Raw genomic sequence first — 18,150 nt, 5'->3', positions numbered from 1 at the left:
CGAACAAAAGATGATTATAGTAATTTAAGCGTATAGTGATCAGAGGATTTTACACAGTTCCACCTCACGAAACCCAAAACAGAGAAGGATTTAGAAATCACAAGATTAATATGCCTACTAAAAGAAAAATTTGAGGTAAAAATGATGCCAAGATCTTTGGCCTCGGCAACAGATTCTAGCGAAGACTCCGCGATTGTATAATTCGTTGATAAAGCACTATGAATTTTTGCAAAAGTTACTTTAAAGCACTTTTTAATATTTAAAGAAAGGTGAGATTTTATACACTAAAGCTTAAGATTATTAATATCAGCCTGGAGCATAGTAGCTTCCCTTTCGTTTTTGATTATCGAAAATATTTTGAGGTCATCGGCATATAGCAAAAAATTTGCGAAAGAAAAACATGAGCTAATGTCATTTATGAATAATATAAAAAGTAGAGCACCTAAAATACTTCCCTGGGGCACCCCAGAGGAGGCAATGAATGCATCTGACGAAATGTCATCTATCGAGACAACACAGCGCCTGTTGATCAAGTAGGATTTAATCCACTTAAAAAAAAAACAGAATAAAAACCAAGATATGCTAACTTATTAAGTAAAATCGAATGAGAGACTCTATCAAAGGCTTTACTAAAGTCCGTATAAATACAGTCAACCTGGAATCCAGCAGAAAAAGACGTCATACAGTATTCACAAAATACAGCTAGGTTAGACACAGTAGATCTATTGGAAACAAAGCCATGTTGGTTAGGCAGGATTAAACTTTTAGTGATATAATACATTTTTTCTTTGACTATATATTCAAAAAGCTTCGATACATTATTTTTATTCCCACTCTTAAATATAGGGTTAATAGAAGTAATTTTCCCTTCCTCGATAAAGATGTCCGACGCAAGAGACAAATAAAAAATACGATGTAAAGGTAGAATTAGAGCGTGACAGTTCTTGAAGAGAAGGGCAGAAAACCCATCAACATCTGCTTTCGTAGACGGTTTCAGCTTCGAAATGCCAGCTTCCACGTCATCAAGTGAAAGAGTTAGAGCTCCAAAACTGAAATCCGTAGCTGTGTCGTGGTTTATATAAGGCCAGGAATTACCATCATCACAAACATAGTTGGCACTAAAAAATTCAGCGAAGAGACGCGCCACCTCAGTAGGGCCACTAGCACATTTATCATCCAAAAAGACAGTCGAAGGAATGCAAGAGCCACATTTCTAAGACTTTATGAAATGGTAAAAAGCTTTTGGATTGGATTTAATGCTCACCTCCACCCCCAAAATATAGTTTTTTTAATAAAGGAATTTGTCTAAGCAATTAAAATCTTTAGCATATTTCTGATATTTATCAAAGAAAATCTGACTTCCAGTAACTTTAAACTTCTTGAGGAATTCATTCCTAAGATTCTTTAACTTTTTTAACTCCCAATTATACCATGGTAGCTTATTTTTCAACTAACACTGTTTTAAAAGAATGATAGCAATTAGAAACATTCTGCGCTGAAAATAATTCATCCCAATTGAGCATGGAAAAGGAGTTATTTAGCTTGCCAAAATCACAAGACTTGTAATTAAAGATAACTGGCTTAACAGGAGCAGATTTTAAAAATTTATACCATTCAAACTTCAGTATTAGTGGCAGATGATGCATGTCAGGCTGAGACATAGGACAATAACATTCCTCAATGTTGCAATTTATATTCTCACTTACAAAGATTAATCTAGAATTCTATTTAACCTGTAAACATACTTATTAATTTGCTTAAGATTCAGACTTAAAAGACTATAGATGAGGTATGACTCATGCGGGGCAGTTATATTGTTATGGGTGAGACCGAAGTTCGAAAATGTGTCCGACCAACGCAGATTGCATAAATTAAAGTCACCTAAAACACATATGTGAATGTCGTGCATGCGCACGATAAAGGTCATCCTTACTATTTGGTGGAATGTAGGAAGTCATGATGAACAAGGAATCGTTGAACGACGAGCCAGTAACACCTCTGCAGGAAATGGATCTAACTATAAGCTAACTTTAAGTTGATTACGAAGGAGCTAAAAGTCACTTATTATCTGTATATATTCTTTGACGAAAGCTAACTATATTTCTATGGCGATGGCCGCGAAATAGTCAAGGGTGGTTACCTCTGCATTTGATGTAACTAACTTGTAACTAACTACTTTTGGACATAAAATATCAATAGGAAAAATAAAATATTTTATTTTATTTTATTTTTATTTACTTTATTTATTTTCCTACATTTCATATTTGTTTACATATTCTCTTGTAGGTAGTCCCATAATCCAACTCCGTCATACATAACTTCAAAATGATAATATGAAATTACGATCTTCCTTTTATTTGTCCTCAATTCGAAAAAGTATTTGCGAAGTGCAGGATATTTAAATAGAAATGCGTTTAAAGAAAACAATCTCCTTCATTACTCCTGCATTACTTGTCAACTAGTTTCAAGTTAGCTTTTTGTAGCTAACTGCGGGTTATATATTTTATAGAAATCCCGCAAAAAAGCTAACTACAAGTGGGTTATTTTTTATCAATTGATAATTTTTTTTCTGCTGGGACATACACAGACCTGATCCAGAAGCGAATTATCATTCTCGAGCGCCACTAAATATGAATGCAGATTGCGAAGAACTGCAATTAAGACACCTCCTCCTCTTAAACATCCAGTTTTCGCAGCGTCTCTATCCTTTCGGTGGACATTATAAAGGTTAGCGTCGAAAAATTCATTATCATTAAACACTGAACTCAACCATGTCTCAACAATAACAAAAACGTCATAGTCGAGCTGAGAACTTAAATTGCGAACTAGTTCAGACTTAGTACGAATGCCGGAAGCGTTTTGGAAATACACCTTCAAATTGGAAGCACTCCTAACCATCTCATTCAATTTTGCGCTACTTGATTTCTGGTGCATAGTCTTTTTGAAAAAAGCGAAAGGGTCGTATTTTAACATTTGCAGGCCATATATTTTCATTATTTATCACTTTATCATAGCTGCACTCAGAAACGCCCAATTTGAAGCTTACTTTTGTTGAGACCATTCAAGTTAGTATCCTTCTTTACTAACATATAGCAATAAAGAAATTTAGCGTCTACACAAGCATGTATAGCAGCATAACTGATAGTTTCAGCTGCGGTGACTGTGGGCGAAAAAGAAGATACATGTAGCCTTTTCTGGTTAGGGATGACACTTAATTCATTGCTGTTGTTAGCTCCGATAAGTAGCGGTTGTTTCAGCTTCAAGCGCTTGTTATTAGCAACACTCTTCCAACCAGTGGGGGTGGTTTAGTACTAGTACCAGAAGAAGTAGTTTCCACTGTAGTGTCAGGCGCATTAGACGACCTCATACTCCGCCTGGACGCGTTGGGCAGCATGGGAGCTGCAGTATCCTGCGGCGGTCAATACGTCGTACTCACCGAACCGGCTACACAACTGGCACCGATACCGCCCGCCACCTCACAAACCACGGAGGATAGAATCCCGCCCGGAATAAACAATAACATCCCACAGAGGGCGCCAAAGAGAAAGCACCGAAGGAGGGGCAGGCTCAGGAGCGAGAGGATTAACGACGACCCCAGTGGCTACTGGCAAATACCCCTGGAACCAAACAGCCTTCACCGTGCCGGGGCGCGGATTATTTCAATGGCGCGTCATGCCGTTCGGCTTGCACTCCGCGCCAGCAACATTTCAGAGGGCATTCGACCAGGTCATCGGCTCAGAGATGGAAACCCACGTCTTCGCCTACCTAGATGACATCATTGTCATAGGCTCCACCCTCGAGGAGCACGTACAAAACCGACGAGAAGTACTATCACGACTACAACGCGGGAACCTCCGCTACTGGTGTTCTTCGACCGTTTCAGCAAGTGGGTGGAGCTAGTCCCAATGAGACGCGCTACGGCAGAGGGACTCCGCCGTGCGTTCAGAGAGCGAATCCTACCGAGATTTGGCGCTCCGAAGATAATCATCTCGGACAACGGCGTTCAGTTCACCAGCACGCTGTGGCCACGCTACCTCCAAGAGATGGGAATACGCCAACAGTTTACCGCGCCATACACCCCCCAGGAGAATCCAACGGAACGTGCTAACCGGACGGTCAAGCGAATAATAGCCCAACTCACCAGATCGCAACACCAGCGATGGGATGACCTCCTCCCCGAAATCGAGCTAGCCATAAATACCAGTGTCACTGCCTCTACGGGATACAGCCCTGCTTTTCTCGCCCAAGGGCGTGAGCCACGAATACCTGGAGCACTCTTTGACGAGATCAAGATTGGGACGGGCACTATTCCCCCTACTGCCGAGGAGAAGTCCAGGCATTCAGGATTGGCCGGCAAAACATGGAGAGAGTGGCGACGGGCAGGGCCCGCCACTACAACCTCAGACGTGGAAAATGGACACCTAGGGGCATACCAACGCCCGACTGTATCCAGGGCAGGGCAACAGCCGGTACGCGCGACCTACTCGTAGTCGCAGCAGAGCAAGCCATCATCACCGAGGGTAGCTCTGCGAGCAGCATCTCAGCAGGAAGCAGCAGGTCGAGCGAAAGCGCGACTAGCTTGGACGACAGCACGACTAGCTCAAATGACAGCTCGGACAACTCGAGCGAGGGGCCGACTAACACGCCAACCACTAAGTCCAACAGCTAGTTATCCTCGACGCGAATACAGTCACCGACCATCAAACTCTCCTCAGGGGAAGAGACAACGCCACGGGAGGAGCAAGGTCCGGTACAGACATACCCGCCAGGGCCAGGCAGCGTCGCGATGGTTGACGGACGCGGTGATCGATGCATGGGCGAGAGGGCTAGAAGCCGAGCTCGGGCCACGGGCCACCATACTCAGCCCTTTTGTAGTACGGCAACTAGCGCAGAGAGGAACCCGGAGGAAAATTATCGTCGCATCCATCGCTGGCTACGAAAGACGGACCAGTTCGATAAGCGGACGGTTCTACCGCCCCACAACACGGCTTGACACTGGTACCTGCTGGTCCTTGTGAATCAGAGACCACCTACCATCTCCTCGATATGGAGTGCTGGCGGGAGCGCTATCTATTTACCGTGGTTTCTAGGGTGAGGGGCAGAGTCGTCCACGCAACAGAAACATGGGGAAAGTTCCTACAGTGGGAGTACACCCAGAGGCTTGCGCGGGTGGGCTCCGAGGTTCAAGAAGTCTACCCGGTCACCCCTACCACCTCAACAGCCCTCAGATCCTCATCAGTGACGCATATGGACGGGCATTAGACCAGTTCCCGACAATAGCGGAAAGAATCCGTCGGAGCCTCAGTAATATCACCGCGCGCGCATGCAAACCCCGGCTGAGGTTCAGTACCAAAGACTACCGGGTAACTATACACCACTGGGGCGCACACGTCCACCCGAAGACGAAGACCCGAGGATCCAGACCACCAAGTAGAGGGGAGTGTGAGGACTAAATGCCCATGGGAAATTTAGCCCACACAAAATCCCACACCACCAACCAAGACAGCAACACAAAACAAGGCAACCAGTCGCGCAATAAGCCACAGCAGCAAAAGTCGTAACAACACCCGACAACCTCTTCGTTGCCATGACAACGCAACATCGCACAGCAACATATAGCTGCACGGCCCCGCAACTTCAAGCACGCAGCCTATTAAAGGAGTAGCACGTGAAGAAACCAGTCAGTCAGCACGAGACTGTGCTCGTGAACAGGCGGCCATTGGCAAGAAGTGACTTCATCTGCCCCGGCTCGACTGTCGGGCTTGATTCCATTTCTGCAACTTGACTGTCGGGCTGGATGTCACCTTCTCAGTGGCAAAGCCACAGGTTACACACGCTCTCACCACAGCCCTCGTTAAACCGCGCACGGGCGACACCCACTCGCCCGCCGTCGCCAGAGTTACATCAACGGCGTCAACAAGAGCACCACTTACCGACGTTAGCAGCGCGCCACTCAGCGGCGTCAGCAGAGCGCTGCCTACCAGTACCAAAGCTACGCCACTACGGCATAACGGGCCAGCAACGGAATGCGGAGCCGTTACCCAGCCACCAAAAGCCGTAAATTTAAACAAGTAAATGAAAAAATATATATATATCTATATATTACGAAAATCCCTCGCATAATTACTCATTTCTATTGGTTTCTGTGTCTAAATCCCGTTAAACTTATCACTTGTTTCTTGCCAGATACCAACAGGGTTGCTTAAGTAGCTAAAAGGAAATTTTACACAAGTTGAGCGCTCTTTTGTTGCTCGTTTACAAAAAAATGCACCTTATGCCGTTCCAAAGTCTGTACTAGGCACGGATAATACTGCGCTGCGCGGCGTAATTGCGTTAACACCGTAGCAGGAGTTGCCGCGACAACACCAATATATGAAAAGCGCTGGCGCCATTAACACCAAGAAACACTTGAGACCAACACAAAATTCGCCTTAATTCTTTAAAAAATTTCACGTATTTTTATTTGTTTTTGAGCTGTGAGAACGCCAGAAACTTATGTACCTTGGCAAGAATGATGAGAATATCGTGGCATTTACTACATTCCTAATAGTTAAATTCGGTTGACGGTACAAGCGTTGCTCAGCGCCGAAAATTAAACAAAAATAATAGACATGACACCACTGTATTGTGTATGGATGACACAGTATGACGATGGGTACTGTGGTGACACTCAGATGGCGTTGTGTTCAAATCAGCACACTGCGCTATTGCGCTGACAACCCAGGTAGCGCCGGAGTAATTGAGCTAGCGCCATAAAAATCCGCTATTACCCATGGCTAGTCTATATGTACATACATACATATGTCTTCATTACGCAGCAAAACTCTTTATCATATAAAAAGTTCAAAATTTTTTATATTCATTGCTTAATCTTGTACCCTTACGGCATACACTGAAAAAACACTTTAGTGACGTCAACTAAAAATCTTTCGCGCAACATAAGAACAGCCAACCTTCTTATGAGCGCTGAATCATTCTGTAATTTGAACTAGCTGCCCATTTTCCAAACGTCCATGTAATGTGTGTAGCTAACTCAGAATGAAGCAAGTATTGAGGGCATTTTTGGTATTTCAGACAGGCCTTTTGGCTATCTGTTAACTTGGATGGATAAAAAAAAAATTTGGTATGGCCAATATCTGTTATTCTACCGGTCGCAACCTGCGTTTGACAAGCGTCGATTAGATTAGCCTCTGCAGACAAAATGTTGTCCTTCACTTTACTGTAATTAGTCGTAAGGAATATACTATACATATAACTTTTTACGAAGCAAGAACGATAGTTCTGGTAATTCTCTGTGTTCTCTCAGCCACCAACAAGCCGCAAACCTTGGCAAAAAATCTTCGACGCACAGAACTTCGGCAAACGTTGTCCGGTTATAACAAGCGTGTCGAAATTAAATGCCTCCAAACTGAAAGATGACCTTGAAGACTGCCTGAACTTGAGCGTCTACACCAAAAGCGTAAGCTGGACTTATTTATAAATTTAATAACATCTTGTAGCTATTTCTCTACTCTAAATTTATTTCCAGCTCAATGCCAGACAACCAGTGATGTTCTACATTTACGGTGGTGGCTTCTATAATGGTTCCGCCTCTGATCATCCGCCACACCATTTGCTAGAAAAGGACATAGTGCTGGTAGTGCCACAGTATCGCATTGGCGCACTCGGCTGGCTGACTACACTCACCGAGGAAATGCCTGGCAATGCGCCCGTAATGGATCTGCAGCTGGCTTTGAGTTGGGTGCAGGAATATATTTATAAATTTGGCGGTGATCGCAACAAAGTTACGATATTCGGACAAAGTGCAGGAGCAGCTATGTCTGGCGCCTTGCTGCTGAGTCCCAAAACGTCAGAGAGCTACTTCAAGCGTTCCATTGTGCAATCGGGTGCCATAACTGCGTTTTGGGCCATCAATCGTGAACCGCTGGCGCAAGTGAAACGCATCTGTGAGGCGCTCAACTGCGAGCATTGTGACGAGAGTGCGGAACAGTATAAATGTTTGAGGAGTGTGAATGTATTACAGTTACTCAGAGTGACAACAGCGGTGAGCTGAGAATGAGTTTTAGAAAAATTAAATTAATATTTGAAATTATATATTTAAGGAAAGTTTCAGTCCCGTAGTTGCCGATGTATTTGGCGTGCTTCCTTCAGAGCCGAGAGTGCTGCTTGAATATCTTAAACGCACAGTACCGCTGATGGCTGGTTTCACTAAACATGATGGCTCTTTTGCATTGGCAAGTACGCCTCTAACTGATTGATTCAAAAATGCACGTAAATCTCTGAAAATATAATTTCTCTACAATCTAAAAGCACTCTACGACAGTATTGTGGCAATGTTAGGTAGCATTGCTAAATTAACTGTGCGTCAGTTCGCAAACACGCTCATTGATGTGGGCAAGGACAGCACCAGCCTGTCCAACAATTTGCTCTTACGCATGCTTTTCGAACAGGAACTATTGGAGAGTAACAATCATACAGCTGCATGGCCGGCATACTTTGATGTTAGTGTGTGAGATCGTGTGTATGGATCGAAAGTTTTTACTTTTTTAGTATTTTAATTCTTCCTTAAATTATTTTAGGCAGCGAATATTATAGCCATGAAATCGCCAGTGATTGCTTACGCAAACGGCCTGCAGAGAAGAGGTGCGGCTCCAGTGTACCTTTATAGCTTTGACTACGAAGGCGAGCATACACGCTTCGGCTATGAGTTTGGTAATTCACAATATCCTTTCGAGGGCGGCGTGCATCATTCGAATGATAATATATACTTATTTGCTACGCACAAACTCAATGCGAATGATACGAGAATCGCAATGAAAATGGTAGATTTGTGGTATTCGTTCGCAGTGCATGGGGAGCCAAAGGTTGGAGATCAACCTGAGCTGGATATTAGAGCCATGAAGAGTACGTAAAGTATAATTGTTGTTAGTTTATAAGCTATGATAACATTTTGGGCTCGGTATGTACATAACACCGTGCGACGGTCAATTTAAAACAAACAAAAATCAATATACTTGCGAAATTAGGGGCCATATATCGTAAAGGATTTTTGCTAATTTAAGAAATTTTAAATATATGATTAAATAAAAAAATGTTTTAAAAATGACAGGGACTCTATCGAAAAATATTTGTCCTTCTGAACCAAAAAGATTTACAGAATTTTCTCTTCCATTTGGTGCCCATATTGTTCTGTGAAATTGTCAGTCCTTTCAAAAAATCCCGACGGGAGCGACAAAAACCAAAAACGTAGTTTTACTATATTTGGCGCCTAGTGTCGTGAGTATATTGGTTGTTCCATGTGTTTTGAAATTTTATTTTAATGTTTTTTTCTTTTTGTCGAACGGGGTAATCAAAGAAACCGAAAAACAATTGTCTCGATCAAGTATTTCAGACAGATCGTTTCCTTATGACTTACATTTTAATACAGTTGTATATTTACGCGTATTTAAGTGCATTATGCTTTAACTTCTAGTTTAATAGTAAATTTTTTCTTCTTCATATTTCAGCTGAAGCTGGTCCTTACTTTCACATCAATAAACAAATAACTTTGGGTTCTAACATTCTCTCTGAACTTACAGCGACGGTGGATGATCCTGACAGTCACAAATTGATCAGGCCGTCGGCATTTCAAGTAACTCATATTCGTAACAATGTTATTGAGAAGTAAGATATTGTAGGTTAGCGTGGTACGGACTTTCCTTTGATTTTCATTTGTATTTGTAAGTAAGAATTATTCTTCAAACTTTTTTTAATATACAAATAAATTTAATTTAATTTTGTATTAAAAAACCTATTATTTTGAGTAATCAATCACTAAAAAACATGAACTAGTAGATTTAATTTAAAATATTGCGAATGTGTTCCTTATCTTCCAATTTTCGTAAAATGCTTTATGTAATTTCGACCTTCTCAGCTAATTACCGCTAATCTATTTCTATCGAAAGTAAACTTTTTTCCTAACCATTTCGCACCCTGTTGCCAAAAAACATTTTAAATTCTACTTAAACGCTTAACCACAAATGTCCAAAAGTTGTTTGCCAACACTAAATTTTCCAGAACCAAACTAACCACCACACAATGAAATGAAGTCTCTTGCGTTCTAAACTCCTTTACCGCTCCTGCTGCACCTTTCAACTATTCGCCTCTATCTCTCTAATTGTCTTTTGTACTTCCTGCAACGTAATTTTCATATGTCAACAGTCAGCGACAAAATTACGATACCACAAAGTAAACAAATTAACTAAATCATCTTGAAATTGGCAGCGACTGAAATGGACCAACTAACAGTGAATATATGGACGCAGAGGAGCGAGGCGTACAGCGTTTCTGTCTCAGTGAATGCGAATTGCTTTTAGTGCAGCTTAGAGTATATTCTTCTATGTGGCCGAAATATTTTACTGTCACCATCTTTATTATCCTTTTTTGTTTTACTTACACTTTGCGGCTTTTGTCAGTTAGTTGTGAATTAGTAATTACAAAATGGAGTGAGTAAGGACGAAAAATAGGAAGTCAACTTTAAGGAGGGAATGGGGCCTGAAAGTTTCCTTATGTTGTTCGTTTCCAACGCTGTCAATAGTTGCTGGCTTTCTTTTATAGATCAATAGGTTCAGGAAATGATCCTAGAATCCAATAAACTTTTTCAGCAACTAATTATTTCAACAAAATTTCCTTTGAGAAATAAGTTTCCTGAATCAGAGTCATGAAATCCTGCTCAACTAGGGCTGTGATTGGTCTGGCCATTTTGGTATCGGTAGAATTTTCAATAAAAAATACAGCTGCTACTAACTCGTTCAGGTTTGGTGAAAAGTGCAAGCCCACATGACAAAGTCTAAATGAATTTCAAGTATGTAGTAATTCAGGTATACACTTCCCTCATCTTCGATTAGATTCGAGATCTAGTGCATAATCATAGAAGGGATTTGGACCCAATTTCTGGTCTTATCCGGGAATTCGCATAATAAGTCACGCGGTGAACATAGGTGCTCGAATGCAGAATTACCCACTAAAAGAGGTAGTTTAGAATAACCAGACAAATAAATAACCGCTATTTCAGTTGAAGAATATTTAAGTTTTTATCCTTTTTTGACTAGGGTTGCCTTATAAACAGAGGTAATTAAGTGTTAAGTAAATTAACTGAAAAAATAATTCAAACATGATGGTCGAAAAAGTTCTTACAGAAAAATAGTTAAGGAAATAGTTTTAAATAGAGTTGCCAACTATAGGAAAATTAGTGTTGATAAATAAAAAGTCAACTCTAGAAAAGTGTCCTTCTTGCGGAGGTGTGTATCACTTGTGCTTCCTTTTCCTCCCATAACCTAACTACTAGAATGTTCGATAATTTTTTTCGAGTTATTCGAAAAATTGCAATTTGAAAAAAAAAACGGTTCCCATTTTTAAATTAAGAAAAAACCGGGAAAACCGTTTCATACAGTGAAAATACTTATGTTGGGATGAAGTCAAAACCAAAAATTACAATAAAACTATTAACAGTAAATATAGCTGCCATTTAGAAAAGAGCAAAGCAAAACAAGTTCAAGCTCAAGTTTTTTTTTAGGTCAAAAGTAAAACCAATAAAATTCAGTGAAAAATTCACGTTTGGTCTTATTTTAACCTTTTTTAATACTTCACGCATTTTTTCTGACTTTCCGGATTTGAGTAGTGCTCTCGCCTCCATAGTCGAGTGCTTGGTCCAATTTCTGGCCCCTTTGGGAAACAATGACTTTTTTTGCTTGTAATGTGATACGGTCTAATGTACATACATACATACATATATGTTCAAACCGAGCAAAAATTCTGGTCCAAATGAGGAGAGTTAAGAATTTAACACAGTCTTCACACAGAACAAAAAAGCCTCCCTTTATACCCGCACTAATTTTCATTGCAGCCCTGTTTTTCCCTCTTTTTGGCGCATATGCTGAAACTGGATTGATGCTGGAGCTGTAGCAGCTTTCACGAGTTTCGGTGTGTTACTGACTGGGTTTGTTGTTGGTGCTGCTGCCGCTGACAAGGCTTTTAGTGTCATTTAATGTCAAGCGAACACTTAAGTACAACCGTGTGTCTAGGTACGTATGTATGTACATATGTATATAGCACATGTGATAATTGAATTAGAATGGCAACTGCAACAACTTCATATGTACATTATGTATGTATGGTAAAACTAAGAGTGCAATGGCGTCGTTTTCTGTCAAAAGCTTCAATTCCCATTAGGGAATTCAATCCCGCAAACGCGGGATCCTGCGCCATTTTTGCGGGTTTACATAGAAATGAGGGACTACACGTGCGGGATCCTCGGGATTTGCGGGACTACAGAAAAAAAAAATTAAAAAGACGAATGCCTGTTGTGAACGTGCTCGCCAAAATGTTCGTCGTACATAGCTGTATTAAATATGCATCATTTTATAACCCATTAGATAACTTCAGAAGCCCTTCTAAAGGCTTTCCTGAGAGTCAAGGGGCCTTTCACTCTACACTCCTTTCTCTTTTGTATGGAATGGCATCAATTGAAGGGCGTCGCCTTCCGCTACCCATAGAAGGTCTTCAGAAAGGCTTTTGTAGGACGTACTTCAGAAGGTCTTTTGGAGGAGTTCATTGAAAGTTGCTTCTCTAATTTATAAAATTCACACATCGTTAAATCGTTTATATCAAATATGTGTTATTGCAATTTAAAATGTATATTGAAATTCAATTGTAACGGTAAATAATATAAATTTATGCATTTGCGTAAATTGCAAATGGATAAGCCCTTCTGCAGAAAAGCATTTTCAGTCCTTCATAAGTAAACCTTTTAGAATAACTTCACTTAAGAAGGCCTACCTAAATTATCTTCCTTGGAAATCATATGTTCAAACTAAAAAACGACAGCACTAGCTACGACGGGGGAAACCTTCGCAATGTGTTTTGAGATTAGAAGCAAATTCTGGAGTGATGGAACAAAACTGACTTCAGATTCGTGTTCAGCGACCCCAAAAACATATCAAACACCTGGTCTGGTTTTATTAACCTTTCATCGATTTTTTTGCGAATAAATTTGAAAACGTTCGCCTTATGAACATATTATTTATACAAGTGTAGAGCAGTTCGTTTCTATCGATAAATAAGTGTGCCAGCGGAAAAATTTATTATTTTTCTTGAGCTTTCTTACAGATGCTAAATTTCGAATACTCATAACTCTGGTTCTATTAGAGGCACATATTCAGCTCTGATGTAATTTTTAAGAGTATATATAAAAGTATATATAGAATACATTATTTTAACGGCATTTTCAAATATCAAACGGTAAAAAAGTTACGCGGAAAAACAGGAAAAGTTAGTTAAATTTGAACAATCCATAACCACTGATATTTTAGCTAGTTTTGGAATTACAGCGAGCGAGTAGTGTTTCATATCGGATAAAACACTACAGTAACTCTTATTATGATATATTTTCTTCTGAAAAATACCCAACAGATATAGTGATTTTGACTATATACCTATGAAACTATGCATAATCACCAAAATCAAAAGTTCCTGTGCAATAAAAAAAGGTCGAATTTAAAAGATGAAAACTTAAAGCTCTTTTTATCATTCCATCGGAAATATTATCAAAAGAGTCAACCGAATTAAAAGTAAATACGTCGATTTTTTAAATTAAATCGTCTTTTTTACATATCAATTTTGAATATAACTGTTTAGAGGAAATAATATGATTTTTTTTTAGTCCCGCAAATCCCGCCGATCCGCGGGATTGATGACCTCGATACCGCAAGCTTGCGGGATTGGATTCCCTAGTCCCCACGTTCTGCTTCATAACTTTGAGTGTAAGCTAGAGCCCCATTCGTAACAACCAACCAAAACTCGTAAGTGGCAACAACATTAAACGTTTACATATAAATATTCTTTTACACACACATGGTATGCCAACGACTAAAAATTATTATCCTTTTAACGTATCCAACATGCGTTTGAAATACTCACCACTTTCGTGCTCATAGATCTTAATTATTTCTCAAGGAATGAATTGCCAATTTTAGTCACACATATACATACTAAAGTATACATATGTACATATGTATTAATGTGAGCTTTTAAAGTTAAGTAAAGTGTGGCTTATACATATGTGACTGATACATATGTACATTAGGGTGGGCCAAAAATACATGTGGGGGGGAAAAGGTAAAGTCGGGATTTTAATGCTCTGACTCCCAAGGATTGTTCCAAATTGATAAAATATACGCCTGTTCTTCATTTCGAAATTCAAAAATATTTAGAGGTCGTTTCAAGCGGTCAAAGTTTTCCATATATTTTATATGGGGAGAAAACAATTTTTCGTGGAAATGGTATAAATTCTTGAAAATCAATATTTTTCGATCGGAGAACTTTGTTTCTCTTCATTAGACTTCCGGTAATAATACCCAATTGTTTGTTTAACAATTTTATAATACTAGCGATTTTTATGGGTATCCCATTGCATTTTTTGGACAATAAAATAAGCTGCATTTTGATTGTAAGCGAGCGACAAAAGAGCGCTCAATTCGGGTAAAATTTCCTTTTAGCTACTGAAGCAACCCTGTTGGTAGCTGGCAAGAAACGTGTGATTAGTTTAACGGGATTTGGATATAAAAACCAATTTAAATGAGTAATTATGCTAGGTATACATAAGTCACGTATATAAGGAAACAAAAATTTCCCTCTCCACTTTCCCATTAACAATTCACAATAGAGCAGTTGTTTCACTTAACAACACTTCCCTTCAGGTTGCGTATTTTTTAACCGACCTGGCTGAACTCAGTTAAATAGCCGAGTTTGTGTTGTTGCTTTGCGTTTATTTCGTCATTTAAGCGAGTGTTCTTTTGTAGCTCGGTTGCAAAAGAATGCACCTATTGAAAGTCTTCTGAAGAGAAACAAAGTTCTCCGATTGAAAAATACTGATTTTCAGCAATTCTATACCATTTCTACAAAAAAAAATGTTTTTCCCATATAAAATACGAGTGCTTTGAGCGACCGCTAAATGTTTTTTGATTAAAAAAAAAAACAGTGGTATAATTTTTTTCGGTATAGAACAATCTGTGGGGTGAGAGTATTAAAATTCAGACTTACTTATTTTGGACCACCCTAATGTGCATAAATATAAGAGGGCTAGCAGAGTAGCAGGGCACAGATTCTGAGGCGGGCCAAAGCGGTTGAGTTAAATTTACATTTGCATTTGCAGCTAATTTACTGAATTTGCTTACAATTCGGTGTGATGACAGTCAAAGTGTTGCCAAAGTGGTAAATTTTTGAATTGGTACTTGGCGCAAATACTCAAATCCCATTTTACCTACCACACTGAAATAAAAGCCTTTTAGACTTTGCTGGGGGGAAGGGGGCAAATTGAAGTTGTACGACACTTTACTAATTACATGTGTGGCAATTTAGGCGGTGGTGGCGTTACTTAGTTTTTAGAACTAAAATAAGAAGAAGAGGAACTTCATACAGTGGGTGGTTATGTTTACTATGCTAATTAATTGCCTTACTCATCAACGAAAGCACTCAAACTACTACATACTTAAAAAAGTTGTGAAATTGTGAGTGCCTTCTCGCTTGACGTTCGTACGTACATACATACATATTTCGAACTGAAATGGTAAACAAACGCATTATTTTTGGTTAAGTGTATCTAAATTGTTCCTTGAATAAATGCATGCGAAATTGCGAAAATATTTTTGTGGTCGAAGTTGGCTGTATGTCTGATTAAAAGTTAGCAGCCATTTTTCTGCCGTCAATTACTAAAAGTGGCAGGGTGTTCCCTTCACAATTTAAGCATACTCTGCACATACATACACATGCCAACGGATCATCCTGCTATTATTTAGTAAAGATCGTCACGGATTTGAAACCCTTCGATGTTTCTGGAACATCTTTAGAACGATAAGATCGTTACACTAACTACACGTAACTAAGTAAAATAGATGCATCAATCTTGACCTGTGGACCAAACGAGATGACTATTAGGTGTCAGAGATGAACCAGAGTTGTTCTCGATTATTTTGGATTTGTGAAATTGCTCTAGAAGTTCTGCCTGCAGAAGTTGTCAGGAAGTAGAAGATGTCCAATTGGTTCACCAATCGCCAAGCTGATTTCAACGATAGAGAATTAATTACAATATACTTACGTATTGTTACGATTATCCTTGTTTAGTTGATGGATTTTCCGAAATCCCTTGGGTTCGTATCGCTGAATTGTTAAATAAACGCTCAAGATTTCCAAATTACATACAATACTTCAATCATGAAAACTTGACTCAAAGTTATAGCATAGCTTTCCCTTTTCAAATCTAATAGTTTTTTTTTTAGGATGGGTCCATAAAAACCATAATAATGAAGGAAAAAAAGTGCAAGAACAAAAAAAACTACCTCGTTAAGGGATATGTTCTATGTAACGTCTCTGCAAGAACATAAATCATTTGAGTGGCAAGCTTGATAGAGATTTCTGTCACTGGCTACCTACAAGTTTCTATCAAATGCTAAAGGGCAGTGTGAAAAATCTGATGTAAACATTTGTGTTCCGTCTTTCTCCGACTTATGGCATTATTTAGTTGTTTCTTTTTAACCAACGCAAAAATTGTAAATGTGTTAGTAAGATAAATGAGAATGTGTTAGTTTCCATCACACAATTCTTGTAGGGGTATGTACATATGTCAAAGTTCAAGTAGTGGTGACGACTTTTATGACTGCCAGATGATAGATGTGTTATAAGCTACAGAAATAATATATGTATATGCTTAGAGACGCTTTTAGCAAAGTTGATAAATCTGACTTATGACCGGTTTTATGCCACAAATACTCCTATGTGCTAGTGGTGGCAAACTATCGATGCCACTATCAATAGTATCGATGGGACATCACTATCGCAACTATCGATGGTGACCACTATCGGCCATATTTAAAGTTCGATACTATCGATACTATCGAGGAATTGCCATACCTATGTATGTATGATTTTTATGTACTATATCTATGATAAAACGCGTTTGTGTGACATTTTTTATAATACTCGCGCGGATAGTGTAACAAAATATGGACAAATATCTAACTCACAATGTAAAAGGTAACATGTTTGTTGTAGATATGTCTATATTGCATGTGTTTCATTATATGTAATAACTTTTACAGAAAACTAGAGCTTAAGTCATGAGACTTTTTGTACAAAAAAATCTCCACATAAAATCATAAAAGTAAAAATGTTAAAGTTTTATAAGTAAATAAACCAGAATTTAAGTAAATTACTGAACATTTTATAGTGTCGCGACATATATATTTTCTTCTTTAAAGCTTATTAATTTTTTATAAAAGCCCAGCTTATCGTCTAACGAAAACCTTGTAAATCCCAATTTCAAACCTTGTGCGACAATTAATAAAATGCCTCACAGTTCTACCGAAATTTCAAACTTTGGGATCAGAATTTTGAGAAAAATGTTTGGTATGCAATTTTATATTCCATCAAATTTTACTATAATAAACAGTGTCACGCATTTTCTTCTATACAAAGAAGTTCGTTTTTATATGAAAGAAAATGCGTGACACTGTTAGCAAAAAAATTGTAAAAAGTCAACGAGATTTTTTAGCAACTTGAAACCTTATTTATATAAATGAATTCGTATAACCTTCAAACGTAATTTTTACATGTCTTTTTGCTGCATTAAAATTAAAAAAATTCCACACCACACTATCGAGACTATCGACGGCACCGCACTATCGGAAAAAATGACTAATGACACAATCGATAGTGACCCAAAAAACTATCATCAACTATCGATGGTGTCTACTATCGATAGTTTGCCACCACTACTATGTTCGTCAGATACTTCGGTTCATAAAAGTGCAGGAAAGATTTTTACATTAAAAAACTTGGAAAACTAACTTTAAATATTTCCAATATTTCTATATCTACGAATGAGGCCATGAGAGCAGAAGTGGCCTAACCCACCATTTTTTGTACTTAACTTCTTAAAATAGTTTCAAATGTAATATATTTTAAATTTTGTTCCTTAATTTAATGGTACGTTTTGTAGCTCTGCACTTCAAAATTAAAGAATAAGCGACTTTTATTTTAAAATGTATCACACTTGAGACTATTTAAAGTAGGGAAGTACGAAAAAAACATTTTTGGGCTAGGCCATATCTGCTCTCA

The 18,150-nt window shown here is 38.9% G+C and overlaps 2 protein-coding genes across 4 annotated transcripts in view; both read left to right on the top strand.

The window, feature by feature from the left end:
* Positions 1–18,150, top strand: part of LOC118739292 (protein phosphatase 1 regulatory subunit 3B-like) — a 337,433-nt gene that overhangs the window by 184,707 nt on the left and 134,576 nt on the right. The gene's annotated exons all lie outside the window — the stretch shown is intronic.
* The window catches only part of LOC118739287 (COMM domain-containing protein 4-like), a 149,638-nt gene that overhangs the window by 46,783 nt on the left and 84,705 nt on the right, over positions 1–18,150 (top strand). For 2 of the 3 annotated variants that reach the window (XM_036470529.1, XM_036470528.1), the window contains 6 exons: positions 7,307–7,459; positions 7,529–8,044; positions 8,103–8,238; positions 8,311–8,501; positions 8,580–8,904; positions 9,507–9,631. In XM_036470529.1, coding sequence (XP_036326422.1) covers positions 7,307–7,459; positions 7,529–8,044; positions 8,103–8,238; positions 8,311–8,501; positions 8,580–8,904; positions 9,507–9,631 — 1,446 coding nt within the window. Of the gene's footprint in view, positions 1–7,306; positions 7,460–7,528; positions 8,045–8,102; positions 8,239–8,310; positions 8,502–8,579; positions 8,905–9,506; positions 9,632–18,150 lie in introns of those variants that run through there. The other variant, XM_036470530.1, reaches the window with a different exon arrangement.

Source organism: Rhagoletis pomonella, unplaced genomic scaffold, assembly GCF_013731165.1.
Source record: "Rhagoletis pomonella isolate Grant_MI unplaced genomic scaffold, Rhpom_1.0 Rhpom_scaffold_00005, whole genome shotgun sequence".
Lineage (NCBI taxonomy): Eukaryota > Metazoa > Arthropoda > Insecta > Diptera > Tephritidae > Rhagoletis > Rhagoletis pomonella.
This window is presented reverse-complemented; position numbering and strand designations above follow the sequence as displayed.